The sequence below is a fragment of the Microcaecilia unicolor genome, chromosome 7 (assembly GCF_901765095.1).
Source record: "Microcaecilia unicolor chromosome 7, aMicUni1.1, whole genome shotgun sequence".
Lineage (NCBI taxonomy): Eukaryota > Metazoa > Chordata > Amphibia > Gymnophiona > Siphonopidae > Microcaecilia > Microcaecilia unicolor.
The window spans coordinates 244,513,282-244,529,384 of NC_044037.1; the positions used below are offsets into that span (position 1 = coordinate 244,513,282).

Here is a 16,103-nt window from a genome sequence, read left to right on the forward strand (position 1 = left end):
CCGCGGCGGAGGCGTTGGGCTACTACTCTCACCCTCCTGTAGTTTCCAACCCCTCCACCTACCGCAGTCTCACTGCTTCTCATCCTTTGAAGCCCATTCCATCCGGCTATTCTACCCGCTACCACTCAGAGTGGCAGTCATTTACCGCCCCCCTGATAAATCCTTCCCTTCCTTCCTTACCGACTTTGATGCTTGGCTCTCTGTCTTTCTTGACCCCTCATCTCCGTCCCTCATTCTCGGAGACTTTAACGTACATGCTGATGACCTATCCGACCCCCATGCTTCTAAGTTCCTCACCCTAACATCCTCCTTCAACCTCCAGCTGTGCTCCACCACCCCTACTCATCGTGACGGCCATTGTCTTGACCTCGTCCTCTCCTCCTCCAGCTCACCCTCCAATTTCCACGTCTCAGCTCTTCCTCTCTCCGACCATCACCTGATCACATTCACACTTCTTCACCCCCCCCCCTCCACCCCGTCCAACTTTAACCACCACCTCCAGGAACCTCCAGGCTATTGACCCCTCCACCTTATCATCTACTATCTCTAATCTCCTCCCCTCCATCATGTCCTCCGAAACTGTCGACAAAGCGGTCTCCGCCTACAATACCGCTCTCTCCTCTGCTTTGAACACCCTTGCGCCATCCATCTCCCGTCCCACAAAGCGCACCAATCCCCAGCCCTGGCTGACTCCTTGCATCCGTTACCTTCGCTCCTGCACCCGATCCGCTGAGCGCCTCTGGAGGAAATCTCGTACCCTTCCAGACTTCCTCCACTACAAATTCATGCTATCCTCCCTCCACTCCTCCCTATTCCGTGCAAAACAGGACTATTACACCCAATTGACCAATTCTCTCAGCTCCAACCCTCGTCGTCTCTTCACCACCCTTAACTCCCTCCTAAAAGTGCCCCCCGCTCCTACTCCCCCTTCTCTCTCTCCTCAATCACTGGCCGACTATTTCCGCGACAAAGTGCAAAAGATCAACCTTGAGTTCACGACCAAGCCACCACCTCCTCTTCACCCTTTAACCCTCTCCATCAACCAACCTACCCAGGTCTCTTTCTCCTCTTTTCCTGAGATCACCGAGGATGAAACTTCCCGCCTTCTTTCCTCCTCGAAATGCACCACCTGTTCCTCTGATCCCATCCCCACCAACCTACTCAACACCATCTCCCATACTGTCACCCCCGCCATCTGTCGCATCCTCAACCTCTCTTTCTCCACTGCAACTGTCCCTGACACCTTCAAGCACGCCGTTGTCACACCTCTCCTCAAAAAACCTTCACTTGACCCTACCTGCCCCTCCAACTACCGCCCCATCTCTCTTTTACCCTTCCTTTCCAAAATACTTGAGCGCGCTGTTCACAGCCGCTGCCTTGACTTTCTCTCCTCTCATGCCATCCTCGATCCACTTCAATCCGGCTTTCGCCCTCTGCACTCGACAGAAACAGCACTCTCTAAAGTTTGCAACGACCTGCTCCTGGCCAAATCCAGAGGTCACTACTCCATCCTCATCCTCCTCGATCTTTCCGCCGCGTTTGACACTGTCAACCATGATTTACTTCTTGCCATGCTGTCCTCTTTTGGGTTCCAAGGCCCTGTCCTCTCCTGGTTCTCCTCTTATCTCTCCCACCGCACCTTCAGGGTACACTCCCATGGATCTTCCTCCACTCCCATCCCACTATCTGTTGGAGTTCCCCAGGGATCTGTCCTTGGACCCCTTCTCTTCTCAATCTACACCTCTTCCCTGGGCTCGCTGATCTCGTCTCATGGTTTTCAGTATCATCTTTATGCTGATGACACCCAGCTATACCTCTCCACACCTGACATCACCGTGGAGACCCAGGCCAAGGTATCGGCCTGTTTATCCGACATTGCGGCATGGATGTCCAACCGCCACCTGAAGCTGAACATGTCCAAGACCGAGCTCCTCGTCTTTCCTCCTAAACCCACTTCTCCTCTTCCTCCACTCTCTATCTCTGTTGATAACACCCCTATCCTCCCTGTCCCATCTGCCCGCAACCTCGGAGTCATTTTCGACTCCTCCCTCTCCTTCTCTGCGCATATCCAACAGACTGCCAAAACCTGTCGCTTCTTCCTCTTCAACATCAGCAAAATTCGCCCTTTCCTCTCTGAGCACACCACCAGAACTCTCGTCCACGCTCTCATTACCTCTCGCCTTGATTACTGCAACTTACTCCTCACCGGCCTCCCACTCAGCCATCTATCCCCCCTTCATTCAGTTCAGAACGCTGCTGCACGTCTTATATTCCGCCAAAACCGATATACTCATATCACCCCTCTCCTCAAATCACTTCACTGGCTTCCGATCAGTTATCGCATACAATTCAAGCTCCTCCTCCTTACCTACAAATGCACTCAGTCCGCGGCTCCTCACTACCTCTCCACCCTCATCTCCCCCTATGTTCCCGCCCGTAACCTCCGCTCACAGGACAAAGCCCTTCTCTCAGTACCCTTCTCCACCACTGCCAACTCCAGACTCCGCCCATTCTGCCTTGCCTCACCCCATGCCTGGAACAATCTTCCTTCACCCATACGCCATGCCCCTTCCCTACCCATCTTCAAATCTCTGCTTAAAGCTCACCTCTTCAATGCTGCCTTCGGCGCCTAACCACTCGAGATATATAAAATACCCCAATCTATCCACCCTATCAGACTAACTGTTCACTCGTCCTCTAGATTGTTCACTTGTCTTTAGATTGTTTTCTTGTCTTTTAGATTGTAAGCTCTTTGAGCAGGGACTGTCCTATGTTTAAATTGTACAGCGCTGCGTAACCCTAGTAGCGCTTTAGAAATGCTAGTTAGTAGTAGTAGTAGTATTAGCGAGATGAAATAATTTATAAAAAGATTTTGAAAGCTCACTTGATAATGAGGTATTTTCAAAGCACTTAAACTTACAAAGTTACACGGAGGGGCATTTTCAATATGATGTCTAAGTCCAACCTGGATGTTTTGCTCAAAATATCCAGAAACCAATAGTGATTTTTGACACAGCACAACATCTGTCTTCCCCCCCCCCCCCCTAAAAAATGGCCACTTGCTATGTGTTTTTGCGTTCTGTGCATTTATCTTTTTGGTCCATTTTTTAAAAAAGTCAACGTGAAAAACACACAAAATCAAGCCATTGGGATGTATGAGGAGCCAGCATTCTTAGTAGATTGGCCATACAGACATCCCAGCAGAGCAGTGGGGCACCCTGGGGGGCACTGCAGTGGACTTTACATTAAAAAAAACCCAGGTACACATCTCACCCTTATATTGTATGGCAAGCCCAACAAAAACCTACTATACTCAACTGTACTCCACTACAATAGCCCTTATGACTGCAGGTGTCACCTATATGTGGGTACAGTAGATTTCTGTGGGCTTTGTGGGGGCTCATTTTTCACAACAATTGTGAGTGGGATATGGGCTTGTGTCCTTCTCTATAGTGCACCATACCGACCACTAGGCTACTCCAGGGACCTGACTGGTGCTTCAATAGGACTGGCCATAACAACTGAGACTGGTATGTACTCTTTCTTTCACACTTTTGGGGGGTGAGGGGGGGGGGTCATGCCTTAATCCCTCCAGTGGTCATCTGGTCATTTAGGGCACCTTTTTCTGACCTGGTTATGATAAAAACAGGTCTAGACCGAAAATGTTGAAAAATTGTAGCCCTGGCTGTTTTGGTTTTGTTCCATTATGGCAGAAAAATGTCCAAGTGTTAGGAACTTCCTAGTCCTGCTCCAACATGCCCCCTTGTGATTTGGACACACTGCAGACGAACTGCATACATAAAAGTCTGCAAATAGGTTTCAAAAATAGCGATTTGAACATTTTGGCTAGCAAAACATCCAAATGCTGCTATATGCCACTTTTAAACGTTTTTCTCTTTCGAAAATGATCCCTATTGTAACTTATGGAACTTTTAAGTCGTAAGTGCTTTGAAAAGAAGCCCCCATGCATTTCTGATTTGCTTTCCACTGCTGGTACAAATGAGACATATGATCCTGTAGGAGAAAATATTTTTTTCACTCAAAAGTATAGTTTGGCTCAAACTCATTATGGAGCAAGTGTTAAAAAGCAGTTAATGTAGATGGGGTTAAAAAAATACAAAGGTTTGGGAAATTCTCGGAGAGGAAAAAAAAAGTCCATAAACTGTTATAAAGGTAGACCTCAGGGAAGCCAGATCTTATCCACGAGGTTATGTAGCATGTAATCTTGCTACTTTTTGGGCCTCTGCCAGGTACTTGTGACCTGAACTGGCCGTTGTTGGAAATAGGATACTGTGGGGGTCTTTTACTAAGATGCAATAGCGTTTTTAGCTCATGCTAAAAATCAGCAGGTGCTAAACACAGAGACACCCATTATATTCCTATGGGCATCTCAGTAGTGATGAAACTCCTCTTCAGTAACACAGGCTGGGATGTCAATAGCCTGTTCATCTGACGCGTTTGCAACAGTTGCATCTGTTTCGTCCCTCTCCACATCCCTAACAAAGCTTGCCCGCTTGTAGCAGTTCACAATGGTTGCCTGTGTAACATGATTCCAGGCTTCTTTCTGCATATGTAGGAAATCCAACAGTGAAATTACGAGCTAGTTCAACAGCACGTTTATCCTTGCCAGTCTGGTCATCCATAATGCTCATCAGATGACGTAGCACAAGAGCCTGATAATGTTGTTTGAAATTGGCTATTATGCCCTGATCCAGAGGTTGGATCAGAGAGGTAGTGTTTGGTGGCAGGAAGACCACCTTGACGTTAAGACAGCCTGACATAACTATGTGCAGCACAATTATCACAAAGCAACAAAATCTGACACTTTTGTGCCCGCATTCTAGTGTCTAACTTCTTTAGCCACTGCTTCCAGATTTCCCAGTCATCCATGAATTTGCGTTAGCCTCGTATGACACAGGAAGTCGCTTAACATTCTTTAAGCAACGGGGCTGTTTGCTCTTTCCAATGACGAGTGGTTCCAACTTCTCACTCCCATCCATATTGCAGCAAAGGAGGATCGTCAGTCGGTTGGTCCTTCGACGTTTTACCTCCTGTAGTTTCGGGTTGTTTGAATGCAAGTGTTCCATCAGGAATCGCTTGCCAGTAGAGCCCGTTTTCGTCAGCATTGAAAATGTCACGAGGTGCAAACTTGTTCAAGATGGTAGGAAGAACTGAAACAACCCAGTTTTCAGCACCGAAGTCATCACTGTCTTGTTTTTCACCATGCTGTTTCTTGAATTTTATGTTGTTCCTCTCCTTCCATCTTTCCAACCATCCAACAGTGGCTTTGAATTCAGTTAGTCCAAGACTTTCAGCTAGCTGATTAGCTTTCTCCATAAGCAGTGGACCACTGACAGGAAACTGCTCCTGACTTGAGAAAACCACCGAAGAAGAGCATCTTCTACCTCCTCAGCTTTTCCCGCCCGTTTTCGTTGTGGATTTGTATTGTTTTGCCAGTCTTCCAGAAGCTGGTATTTTGCTTCAAGATACTTGAAATTTGACTGGGATTGACACCATATTCTTTAGCAATAGATGCTTGACTGTTTGTTTTCTAATTTAAGAACTTCTATTCGTTCAGCCAGTGTTAAAGTCTTACAGTTGCGCGATGACGATGATTCCAGTGTACAGTCTAACAACATTATTTCGCTTATTCTGCCTGTGGCAGTTAAAGGGGTGGTAAATTTGAAATCTCGTTGGTTGTCACTCACCAATCAGCTTCCATATTCCGTGCGTGTGCTTATGCGGAGTCTTTCCTGCAGAGGAGCGTCTTAACCCATATAAGCGAATCTTGCACTTATCAGTGGTGCGATAAACCGAAGTTTGTCCCCATAGAAATTGATGGCACCAAAAACGGGACCGAACTATGGCATGCAGTTAAACAGAGCATGCGCTTATCAGACGTACACTGTACTTCCTAGTAAGTCTCACTGGCCACAGTCAAAGGATATGGGAATTGATGCACTATTATGACCCAGATCTTATGTTCTTAAAATTTAGACCACCCCAATATTGTATCTAGTGTTTTCCCTAGGACCTTTCACATCAATATGTCACATGGCTAGTTTAACAGAAAATGTAATACTGCGTGTACTCCTCCACTCCCACCCAGCTGGCATAAATATGGTTAGAACATTGCTATCCTTCCCTATGCTTGCAGTATATCCAAAAATGAACTGGCCTGAACCATAAACATGTTTACATACCTTGGCTTTTCTATTGCAGGTTTCTTTGTATTTTTTTCCACAATTCCATTCTCTTTATTTGCTTGCTTCTTTACAACTCTCATGCCTCCAGTTCTAACTGCAGTGTTTAAAAGCAAAACAAAACACCCCCATATCAGTAGAAGACAATGAAGCAAAGAAATAAAGGAGCCATTCATATCATTGCATAATATAGTTAAAGAAATAAATGGCATAAAAAATTATTTCTAAGACCAAAAAAAGCCATTTTTCCAATATTTTCACAATTGTAGACATCTCTTCGGAGAGGAGTTGCAGTATTATAAGCCCGTTCTGCTTTTTAATATATATTCCATATATATATTGTTTCGAAGAGAGGAGACCAGAGAGGATTGTGTCTCGTTACTTCCTTTGGAGTACACATTCCATGTTATATCTTCTGAGGTTACAAAGACCCCTGAGGCAGGCCATTGGGCCGAAACACGGCCGTGTCGGGTCATTTTTATGTATACTGATATATGGGTCATTTTTATGTATACTGATATATTTTTTAATTTTTTATTTTTTAAGTGAATAAATACAGAATTGTTGGTATCCTCATCCACTCTCCTCACTTTTTGTTTTATTTCCCATAATATAGTTAAAGAAATAAATGGCATAAAAAATTATTTCTAAGACCAAAAAAAGCCATTTACATTTTAAAAAAAACTGCTTTACGAATGGTACTGCTTCATGTTTTACAGATATAACCTTATATTTTGTAGTATGTTATGCTTAAAAAGTGAGTAGTTTTTCCATTGTTTCCATCATGGAAAGGTGGTTGACCTCATATGAAAACAAACTAAATTTAAGTTTAAAAAAAAATCCCACCTTTTTTGATCTGCTTACTGCACAATATGCGACTCATTTTCAAAACACAAATACGTCCAAAAAGCGGTATGAACAGCAGATGACATTTTGCCCAAAGGTCAAAATGATTATACAGTGATACTCAGAATAAAACTGATATGAAGATTAAAGAGAAAGTATGTGCTATTATTAAGGATGCTGAAAAGGCAGCGTACGTAGTGTGGTCAACAAAACATGAATGGACTCGACATAGCACCGTGTTTCAGCTAAAGTGCCTGCATCAAGCTTTTCTTAAATTACATTCGAGGGTAGTGCAGTTAGGGGGTCTTTTTCGACTCAACTTTCCCTGCAAATGTGTGATGAAGTGGAGTTCTGTGACGTACGTGTTTTTTTTTTTACCTGAACACTTGGCTTCTTCTTGGATTCTAAGCCGATGGTTACTCTGCCCCCAACGCCTTGAATTTAAAGATTCAACTTGTACGATTCTTCAACATTTTCTTCCTTCTTTTCTTATGCTTTGATTTTGTAGATTCCTGGAATTGTGCCTTGTTCCCCCCCCCCCCCCCTTTTTTTGTGGGCTATATAGATGGGGCAATTTAATTTCCTGTTACAACTGTGATTTTCATTAATATCAAATTTTTATTGTCTTCCTACTGCAAGATGTTTCTTGTAATGGATTTATATTTGCTTAAAATAAAAAACAAAAATCGATGGTTTTTCTCTGCAGTGTGTCCAAATCACAAGGGGGTGGAATTTGTGCATTCCAAAAAAGTGGCTGCTTTTCTGCCATAATGGAACAAAACAAAAATGTCCAGGGCTAAAAGTTAGATGTTTTGCTCTAGACCCATTTCAATCACGACTAAGTCACAAAAAGGTGCCCTAAATGACCAAAGACCACTGGAGGGATTGTTTTGATTTTGCTCACACCTTTTTAAGTAGTAGCTCAAGGTGAGTTTTATTCAAGTATACTGGGTATTTATCTGTCCCTGGAGGGCTCACAATCTAATTTTGTACCTGAGTCGATGGAAGGTTAAGAGACTTGCCCAAGATCACAAAGAGCAGCAGTGGGATCTGAACTGGCCATCTCTGGATGTCAAGACTAGTGCTCTAACCACTAGGCCACTGCCCACTCCCACCCACCCCCAAAGATGTTAAATTAACAGTACATATCAGCCTCTATGACAGCTTCAGATTTTATGGCCAGTCCTATTAGAATAGCAAGCAGCTCCCTTGAGTAGCCTAGAGGTCGGTGCAGTGCACTGTAGAGAAGTAAACCGACCCAGGCCTGTATCCCACGCTGTTACACTTTTCTTATGCTTTGATTTTGTTGAATCCTGGAATTATGCCTTGTCTTTCCCCTTTTTTTGTGGGCTATATAGATGGGGCAATTTAATTTCTTGTTACAATTGTGATTTTCTTTAATAAATCAATGTTTTATTGTTTCTGTCTTTCCTACTGCAAGGTTTCTGGTGGATTTTGGATGGCTCACCATACAATATAAGGGGGCAATAGTGAGATGTGTACCTAGGACCTTTTATGTGAAGTCCACTATAGTGCCCCCCTAGGGTGCCCCACTGGTCTGCTGGGGATGTCTGTGTGTCCAAGTCTACTAAGAATGCTGACCCCCCCCCCCCCCCCATACATTCCATTGGCTTGTTTTTGTGCGTTTTTCCCTTGGGACTTTAAGGGTTCAAAAAGATAGATGCATTGAATAGAAAAGCCATCTAGCAAATGGCCATTTTTGAACCAGAAAAACATCTATGTTCGCCACTTGATTTTTGGACGTATTTAGGAAAACGTCCCAAATTGGATTTAGCCATATTGAAAGTGCCCCTCTATATGTACTTATATCACTAAAAGGGCAACCACCATTCATCCATTAAAGAAACCAAAAACTTATTAGGTGGGTAGGAGAGAATCATACAAGACCAGCTATGGCACAAAAAGTGGTGCTTGCAAACTAATCTACCTTACTTTAGAATCTGAAGCAAATTTAATCAAATCATGCACAAAAAATGCAATATCAACTAGGTCAGAATATAAATTATTCCTTTGCATGGGGCATTCCCCCACCAACCCAATAAACAATGTGTTGTGAGTGGAACCTACTAATTCAGCATGCACCCGGCATGCAGAAAAAAAAATTCTACTCGAATTATAGTTTCACATTAGTGACAGTAGTGTAGACTCCCTCCACTGCCAGACAACAGAACATAAAACCCTGCAAATGGATAACTCAGAAGAGCTTACCATATCAGCACCAAGAACTCAAACCCTGTATATGAAAGTCAGCACTGAAAATATTCTAGACTACCAGAACACCTCCAATTGGTAAACACAAGCAAGTTGGCCTGCAATAATATCCTACACAAATGTTAACAGAATCCTCCACTTCACAGTTATATATAGAAAAACCTAACAAACCGGACTGAACAGTGGAACATTGAAGAAAAACAAAAACAAAATTAAATATCTACATTTTACTTCTTCTCCCCACTGCATCTCCTTTATCTATTTATCAGTTTTCTATTTCTTAATTCTTACTTATGAGGGCATTTTTGATATGACATCCAAGTCCGACTTTGCACGTTTTGCACAAAATGTCCAAAATCTGAAAATAGGAAAGAAGGACAGTGACGCACACTGCGGTTGACTTTTCTTTTTGCGCATTGGCAATGTGATGGTAGAACATTGCCAATGCGCAAAAGGAATTCAGCCCATCTTAACAGACAGCAACTAAAGCAAGAGCCCTTCCCAGTTTACCTGGGTGTCACCCTGGACTGCCTACAGACCAGGGGCGTAGCCACGGGTGGGCCTGGGCCCACTCAGCAGCGGAGCGGAGGGAGCAGGCAGCGCTGATTCTGCATCTGCCTCCTTCTCTCTGACGGCAGCGCTTCCCAGATGCTGCCTACCGCCGCCACAATCTACCTCCTCCCTCTGTCTCACTCTGAACAGCAGCGGTAGCGTCGCCATTCAAACACGCTGCCTCCTCTGCAGAGGAGACGCTTCCGGGTTAGAAGCAGGAGGTAGCGTGTTTGAATCGCTACCGCTGCTGTTCAGAGTGAGACAGAGGGAGGAGGTAGATCATGGCGGCAGTAGGCAGCGTCTGGGAAGCGCTGCCGTCAGAGAGAGGGCGGGCAGGTGGAATGGGAGGGAAGGATGCATGGGGGTGGAGAATCGCTGGACACATGGATGGGAGCGGGAGGGGAGAGAGGAGAATTGCTGGGGATGGATGGATGGAGGTGGGGGGGGTAGGGGAGAGAGGAGAATTGCTGGGGATGGATGGATGGAGGTGGGGGGGTAGGGGAGAGAGGAGAATTGCTGGGGATGGATGGATGGATGGAGGTGGGGGGGGTAGGGGAGAGAGGAGAATTGCTGGGGATGGATGGATGGATGGAGGTGGGGGGGTAGGGGAGAGAGGAGAATTGCTGGGGATGGATGGAGGTGGGGGGGGGTAGGGGAGAGAGGAGAATTGCTGGGGATGGATGGATGGATGGAGGTGGGGGTAGGGGAGAGAGGAGAATTGCTGGGGATGGATGGATGGATGGAGGTGGGGGTAGGGGAGAGAGGAGAATTGCTGGGGATGGATGGATGGATGGAGGTGGGGGTAGGGGAGAGAGGAGAATTGCTGGGGATGGATGGATGGATGGAGGTGGGGGGGGGTAGGGGAGAGAGGAGAATTGCTGGGGATGGATGGATGGATGGAGGTGGGGGGGGGGGTAGGGGAGAGAGGAGAATTGCTGGGGATGGATGGATGGATGGAGGTGGGGGGGGGGGTAGGGGAGAGAGGAGAATTGCTGGGGATGGATGGATGGATGGAGGTGGGGGGTAGGGGAGAGAGGAGAATTGCTGGGGATAGATGGATGGAGGTGGGGGTAGGGGAGAGAGGAGAATTGCTGGGGATGATGGATGGAGGTGGGGGTAGGGGAGAGAGGAGAATTGCTGGGGATGATGGATGGAGGTGGGGGGCAGGGGAGAGAGGAGAATTGCTGGGGATGATGGATGGAGGTGGGGGGCAGGGGAGAGAGGAGAATTGCTGGGGATGATGGATGGAGGTGGGGGGCAGGGGAGAGAGGAGAATTGCTGGGGATGATGGATGGAGGTGGGGGGCAGGGGAGAGAGGAGAATTGCTGGGGATGATGGATGGAGGTGGGGGGCAGGGGAGAGAGGAGAATTGCTGGGAATGGATGGATGGAGGGGACAGGGGTAAGAACAGAATTGCTGGGGATGGATGGAGGGGAGAGGAGAGTTGCTGGACATGGATGGATGGAGGGAAGAGGAGAGAGGAAGGTTGCTGGATATGGGTGGATGGAGGGGAGGGCAGGAGAGAGGAGGCTGCTGGATATGGATGGAGGAGAGGGAAGGGAGAGAGAAGAAATGCTGGACATGGATGGAGGGGAGGGAAGAGTGAGGAAGGAGATGAGATGAGGGAAAAGGAAGAGAGGAGAAAATTGCACATGGATGAAGAAAATAGGCAGAAGCTGGATCCACTGGACAGTCAAGTCTACAGAGGACCCAGAGCAAGAAATGAAGAAGAAAGGCGGAAAGTAAAGAAATAAATGGAAAGGAAGCCCTGGAAATGGAGTAAAGAGGACAGATAGCAGCAGAATCAGATACTGGGCCAGTATGATCAGAAAAACAATGTCACCAGACAGCAAAGGTAGAAAAAAAATCATTTTATTTTCATAATGATTGGAACACGTCCACTTTGAGAATCAGGTGCTCAACATTAAAAGTTTATATTTATTTACTTATTTATGGCATTTTATCCCACATTAAACATGAATTAGATTGGAACCTGGGATCATTTAATGTTTTTTTCCCTAGAGAGAGTAATGCATTGCCTCCCCCACCCCCCAGGCTCTCTCCCCGGCTATAGCCAGCTCTGTAATTTTGAGGGGAGGTGGACGGGGGCGGGGGGGCGCAGAGGTGGACCGGGGAGAGAGCCTGTTAAATATTTACCAGCACACCAGTCTAGTGCCCACCCATCCAACCTGTTGGCCCACCCAAAAATTGACTTCTGGCTACGCCACTGCTACAGACATACCATGAACACCTTTTAAAGGGTGTGTAAACAGTTACCTTAATCTGTAGTCCAAATTGGCTGCCTCCTCTTGGAGTGCCATTGTTACTGTGTTGCCAAATATTGTGCACCATCATCTTCACACACCAAACTCAATTTAAAATTGCATATCTGGATGCAACTCACCACTTGTAACCATTGTGACAGGGTCAGGTGAAGGTTTCCTGTTCTAGTCAACACTGAATTTTCTGCATTGCACTAAAGTGCTGCGACAGCGAGGCTGAGAGAAGATATACAGTCATCTCATGAGGTCTCACAGCTGCCAGCATACAATCTTACCTTACAACATCCACTATGGAGGAACACAGGACACTTTATGGTGACTACAGAGAAGAATGGAAATCTATGCCTGTGGTCAGTTCAATCTTTGCGGATGATCCTACTACTCAACAGCCAGGATCCCATGTCAATGGTCCCTCCTTAACTACTTCTGCACAGTATGGGGTCACTGTTGAGCCTGCCTCAAGAAATTGGGAATGGTGAACTGAACTAGAGGTCTTTTGTTGACACCTGTCTGCTAACCCAGCAGGAGAGCCAATGAGGCTGCCACTGGCTAGGGAACAAGAAGATAAAACAAGAATTGTGATTACAGTGCTAAGTTTATATTAAAGAACAGAGAGGTTTATAATTGAGCCACTATTTATTTTGCTTTTGTTTTACAAGACTATTTTGTGCAGACTGGTTTGCCTTTTTCTTTGGATGTGCTTATTTTTGTGCCATGCAGAGGTTGCATCAGTTTCTATTCACTAAAAGATACAAATTGACCAGGGGCGTCTACATCTTTTTTTTTTTTTTTTTTAATATAACTGTTTTATAATTAAAATTTTAATTTCTAGAATTGTTCTTTCATGTTGAAAGTGCACAGTATGTTGTACTGACAAGTGAAACAACCCCCTATTTTAATGCATTCCGAGCTCTGTGTTTTTTTTATATTATTAAAGATAATATACGTTCAATGCCTTCTACCATTTCTACTTTTCATTTTTTTAAAAGCTCAGCCAGTGCTTAAATCATACCTTACTAACTGTTTTTGACAGCTCTGTGCCTTTCTGCATTGACCAATCAAAGGGAGGGTAATTTGAAACTGCCTGTAACATAGTAACTTAATAGATGACGGCAGAAAAAGACCTGCGCGGTCCATCCAGTCTGCCCAACAAGATAAACTCACATGTGCTACTTTTTGTGTATACCTTACCTTGATTTGTACCTGTCCTTTTCCGGGCACAGACCGTATAAGTCTGCCCAGCACTATCCCCGCCTCCCAACCACCAGCCCCGCCTCCCACCATCGGCTCTGGCACAGACCGTATATAAGTCTGCCCAGCACCATCTCCGTCTCCCTCCACCGGCTTTGCCACCCAATCTCGTCTAAGCTCCTTAGGATCCATTCCTTCATGTTTATCCCACGCATGTTTGAATTCCGTTACCGTTTCCACCACCTCCCGCGGGAGGGCATTCCAAGCATCCACCACTCTCTCCGTGAAAAAATACTTCCTGACATTTTTCTTGAGTCTGCCCCCCTTCAATCTCATTTCATGTCCTCTCGTTCTACTGTATTCATGAAAACGCCTAGCTTGCACAATACACTTGTCACTGAAGCACACACGGCCAAATTTTTTTTTTTTAAGTTAGAATATGTGCCATTTCTTGCTTTGGAAGTTACCCCAGGAAAACCACATTCAAAAGTATGCAAATAACTGCAAACTCCCACACCAAACCTGCAGCCAGGAGTACCTTATCTGTTGCAAGTCAAAGTAGATGAATACAGGCATAATTCTTGTACTCATACATTTGGTGGACATCAGGGCTGGTACCAGCATGACCATCACCAGCAGCAGTACAGCAAAGTGAGATGTGCGCATCTGCTCAAGGCCATGCACCGGACACTTATTGGTGTAAGACTGGCATGTAGTGCAGCTCCTGCTATGAAAGGGAAGTGTAAGGCTGAGGATTCATCTAGGCTGCCAGACGCCCTTTGGCTAGCCATGGTGGGCAATTTTGTAGAAGTCTATTTCCCTAGTAAAGTATTGTTTTACCAAAAATATTGGCTTTGAAAAGTTTTTTTTAGCCCAACAAACAGGTTGGAACTGAACTTGTTTTACCACGATTTCTAACTATTCAAACCCAATGACATTAGCTTGCAAAAGGTAATCCAGCTGGGGCTGAACAGTGTAAACACTAAATACGTCTCATTCTTCCTTTTAAGTAAAGGGTTTCTTGTTTACCCAAACCAACCTATTCCCTCCGGAGTCACACAGATTCTCCTTTCTGAGATCCACTTTCACACAGATTCTAATAGTGGTAAAATTAGTACATGATGGGGCTCATTTTCAAGCCACTTGACTATGTAACTTTGTAAATATGCCTCAATGCCTCTTCCAGTAGTCCAACTCCAGAGTGAGCTTTCCTTCAGCATGAGTCAAACTGCTGCTCCACTCCCTGAATAGCAGGCAAAGGGGGGTGGGTAAAACCAGAGTCTTCCACACAAGTGAAACTCATCTGGGTCCAAGGGCTGAGCCCTAAACACAATTTTGTTTGATCACAATATTTCATATCAGTCTTAGTTTTGCCTAGTTGCAAATTGCACATATCTTTCTACATGTTATATATATATATAAGTCTTATACATTCTTACAGCTTTTAGTTTAGATTATCTGGTTCTCAGTTATTTTGAAATTTCTCTGTTCCGTTTGTATATTTTTAATGTAATTGAATTAGCATGCATGTATTTTTTGAAGATACGATTTTTATATTTTTAATATATGTGGTTGCACACTATTTTGCATTAATTTGTATAATAATTCCTCTTATTAGTAAGCTTTGGCCATTCCCATTAGCTGTTGATAGATGAAGTGCTTCTTTTCCTTCTAGGTTAAGGTGCCATTGCTTATTTTTAAGCTATAGCTCACAGTGTTCTTCAGATTTCACTGCATGTAGCAAACAGTTGTATGCGCTGTCTTTTTATGATTATATCTGTTTTTTGACAAGTCACTCACACAAGAATTAATCCAGCACTGCTTGAGTGTCCTTATGATTGATTCTACACTACTACATTAATAATTACTTTTGTTTTATTGTCAAAGGACTACATGTTGATACTATATAATCCATTATTTATATTTTATGCTTTACAATTTAGATTTTCATTGGTTATTTAATGCGTATCAGTGTGTGGTTAACACTTTCTGCTTCTGATGCAGCCTTCCTCAGGTGAAATGTGGCCACATCAGGTACAGTACCCCTCTGATGTAATAAAGGGCCTTACACATCTGTTCTGTTCATCGTTGTGATCTGTTGTGTTTTTTTCTGCAGAATCCTTGCATATACAGTGGATGACAGCAGATAAGCGACTAACATGGCCCACCCAGTCTGCCCAGTAAGGTGGTTAGGGTTGTACCTATTGCCTACTGAAGACTATCCTCCCCATGATTTCTTGGAAGAAGTCATTTCACATCTGTTTTGAGCTGAAGCGCTCTATGCTTCCAAGTTTATTAAAAATGTTCTATCCCACCTATTGGGGGGGGGGGGGGGGTTCCATCATCAAGATGGTATAAAATCTAAAATTAGAATTAAAATGGGAAGGACAAACGTCAAACCACACCAAAACACAAAAAGAGAACAGGGGGAGAACTCCAATGTTATATCAAAAAACTGTGTGTGTGTGGGGGGGGGGGAAGAGAGTAACAAAAGGTGTGACTTCAGTGATCTCACCGGACTTCAAAGTTTAGGGACTACAGAGATTCATGAGCTGGTAGAAAAGGCATCTTGAAAAAGAAAAGTTTGGAGGTAAAATTAAAATTTATTGAGAGATTGACAATGCCGCAAATGGTTAGGCAGTAAATTCCAGAGTTTAGGGGCTTGAATACAGAAAATAGCATACGTGGTGTGTTTGTGGTGAATTTCCCTAAAAGATGGTACATTAAGACATAGGAGTTGTGTAGATCTAACAGTGTGAAATGGAATGTAAGGGACTAAATATCGTGCTACATACGG

The 16,103-nt window shown here is 44.6% G+C and overlaps 1 protein-coding gene across 2 annotated transcripts in view; it reads right to left on the minus strand.

Annotated features, from left to right (window-relative positions):
- DAPL1 (death associated protein like 1) overlaps positions 1-16,103 on the minus strand; it is a 33,412-nt gene that overhangs the window by 4,691 nt on the left and 12,618 nt on the right. For both annotated transcript variants that reach the window (XM_030209886.1, XM_030209887.1), the window contains exon 2: positions 6,204-6,300. In XM_030209886.1, coding sequence (XP_030065746.1) covers positions 6,204-6,300 — 97 coding nt within the window. The remainder of the gene's footprint in view (positions 1-6,203; positions 6,301-16,103) is intronic.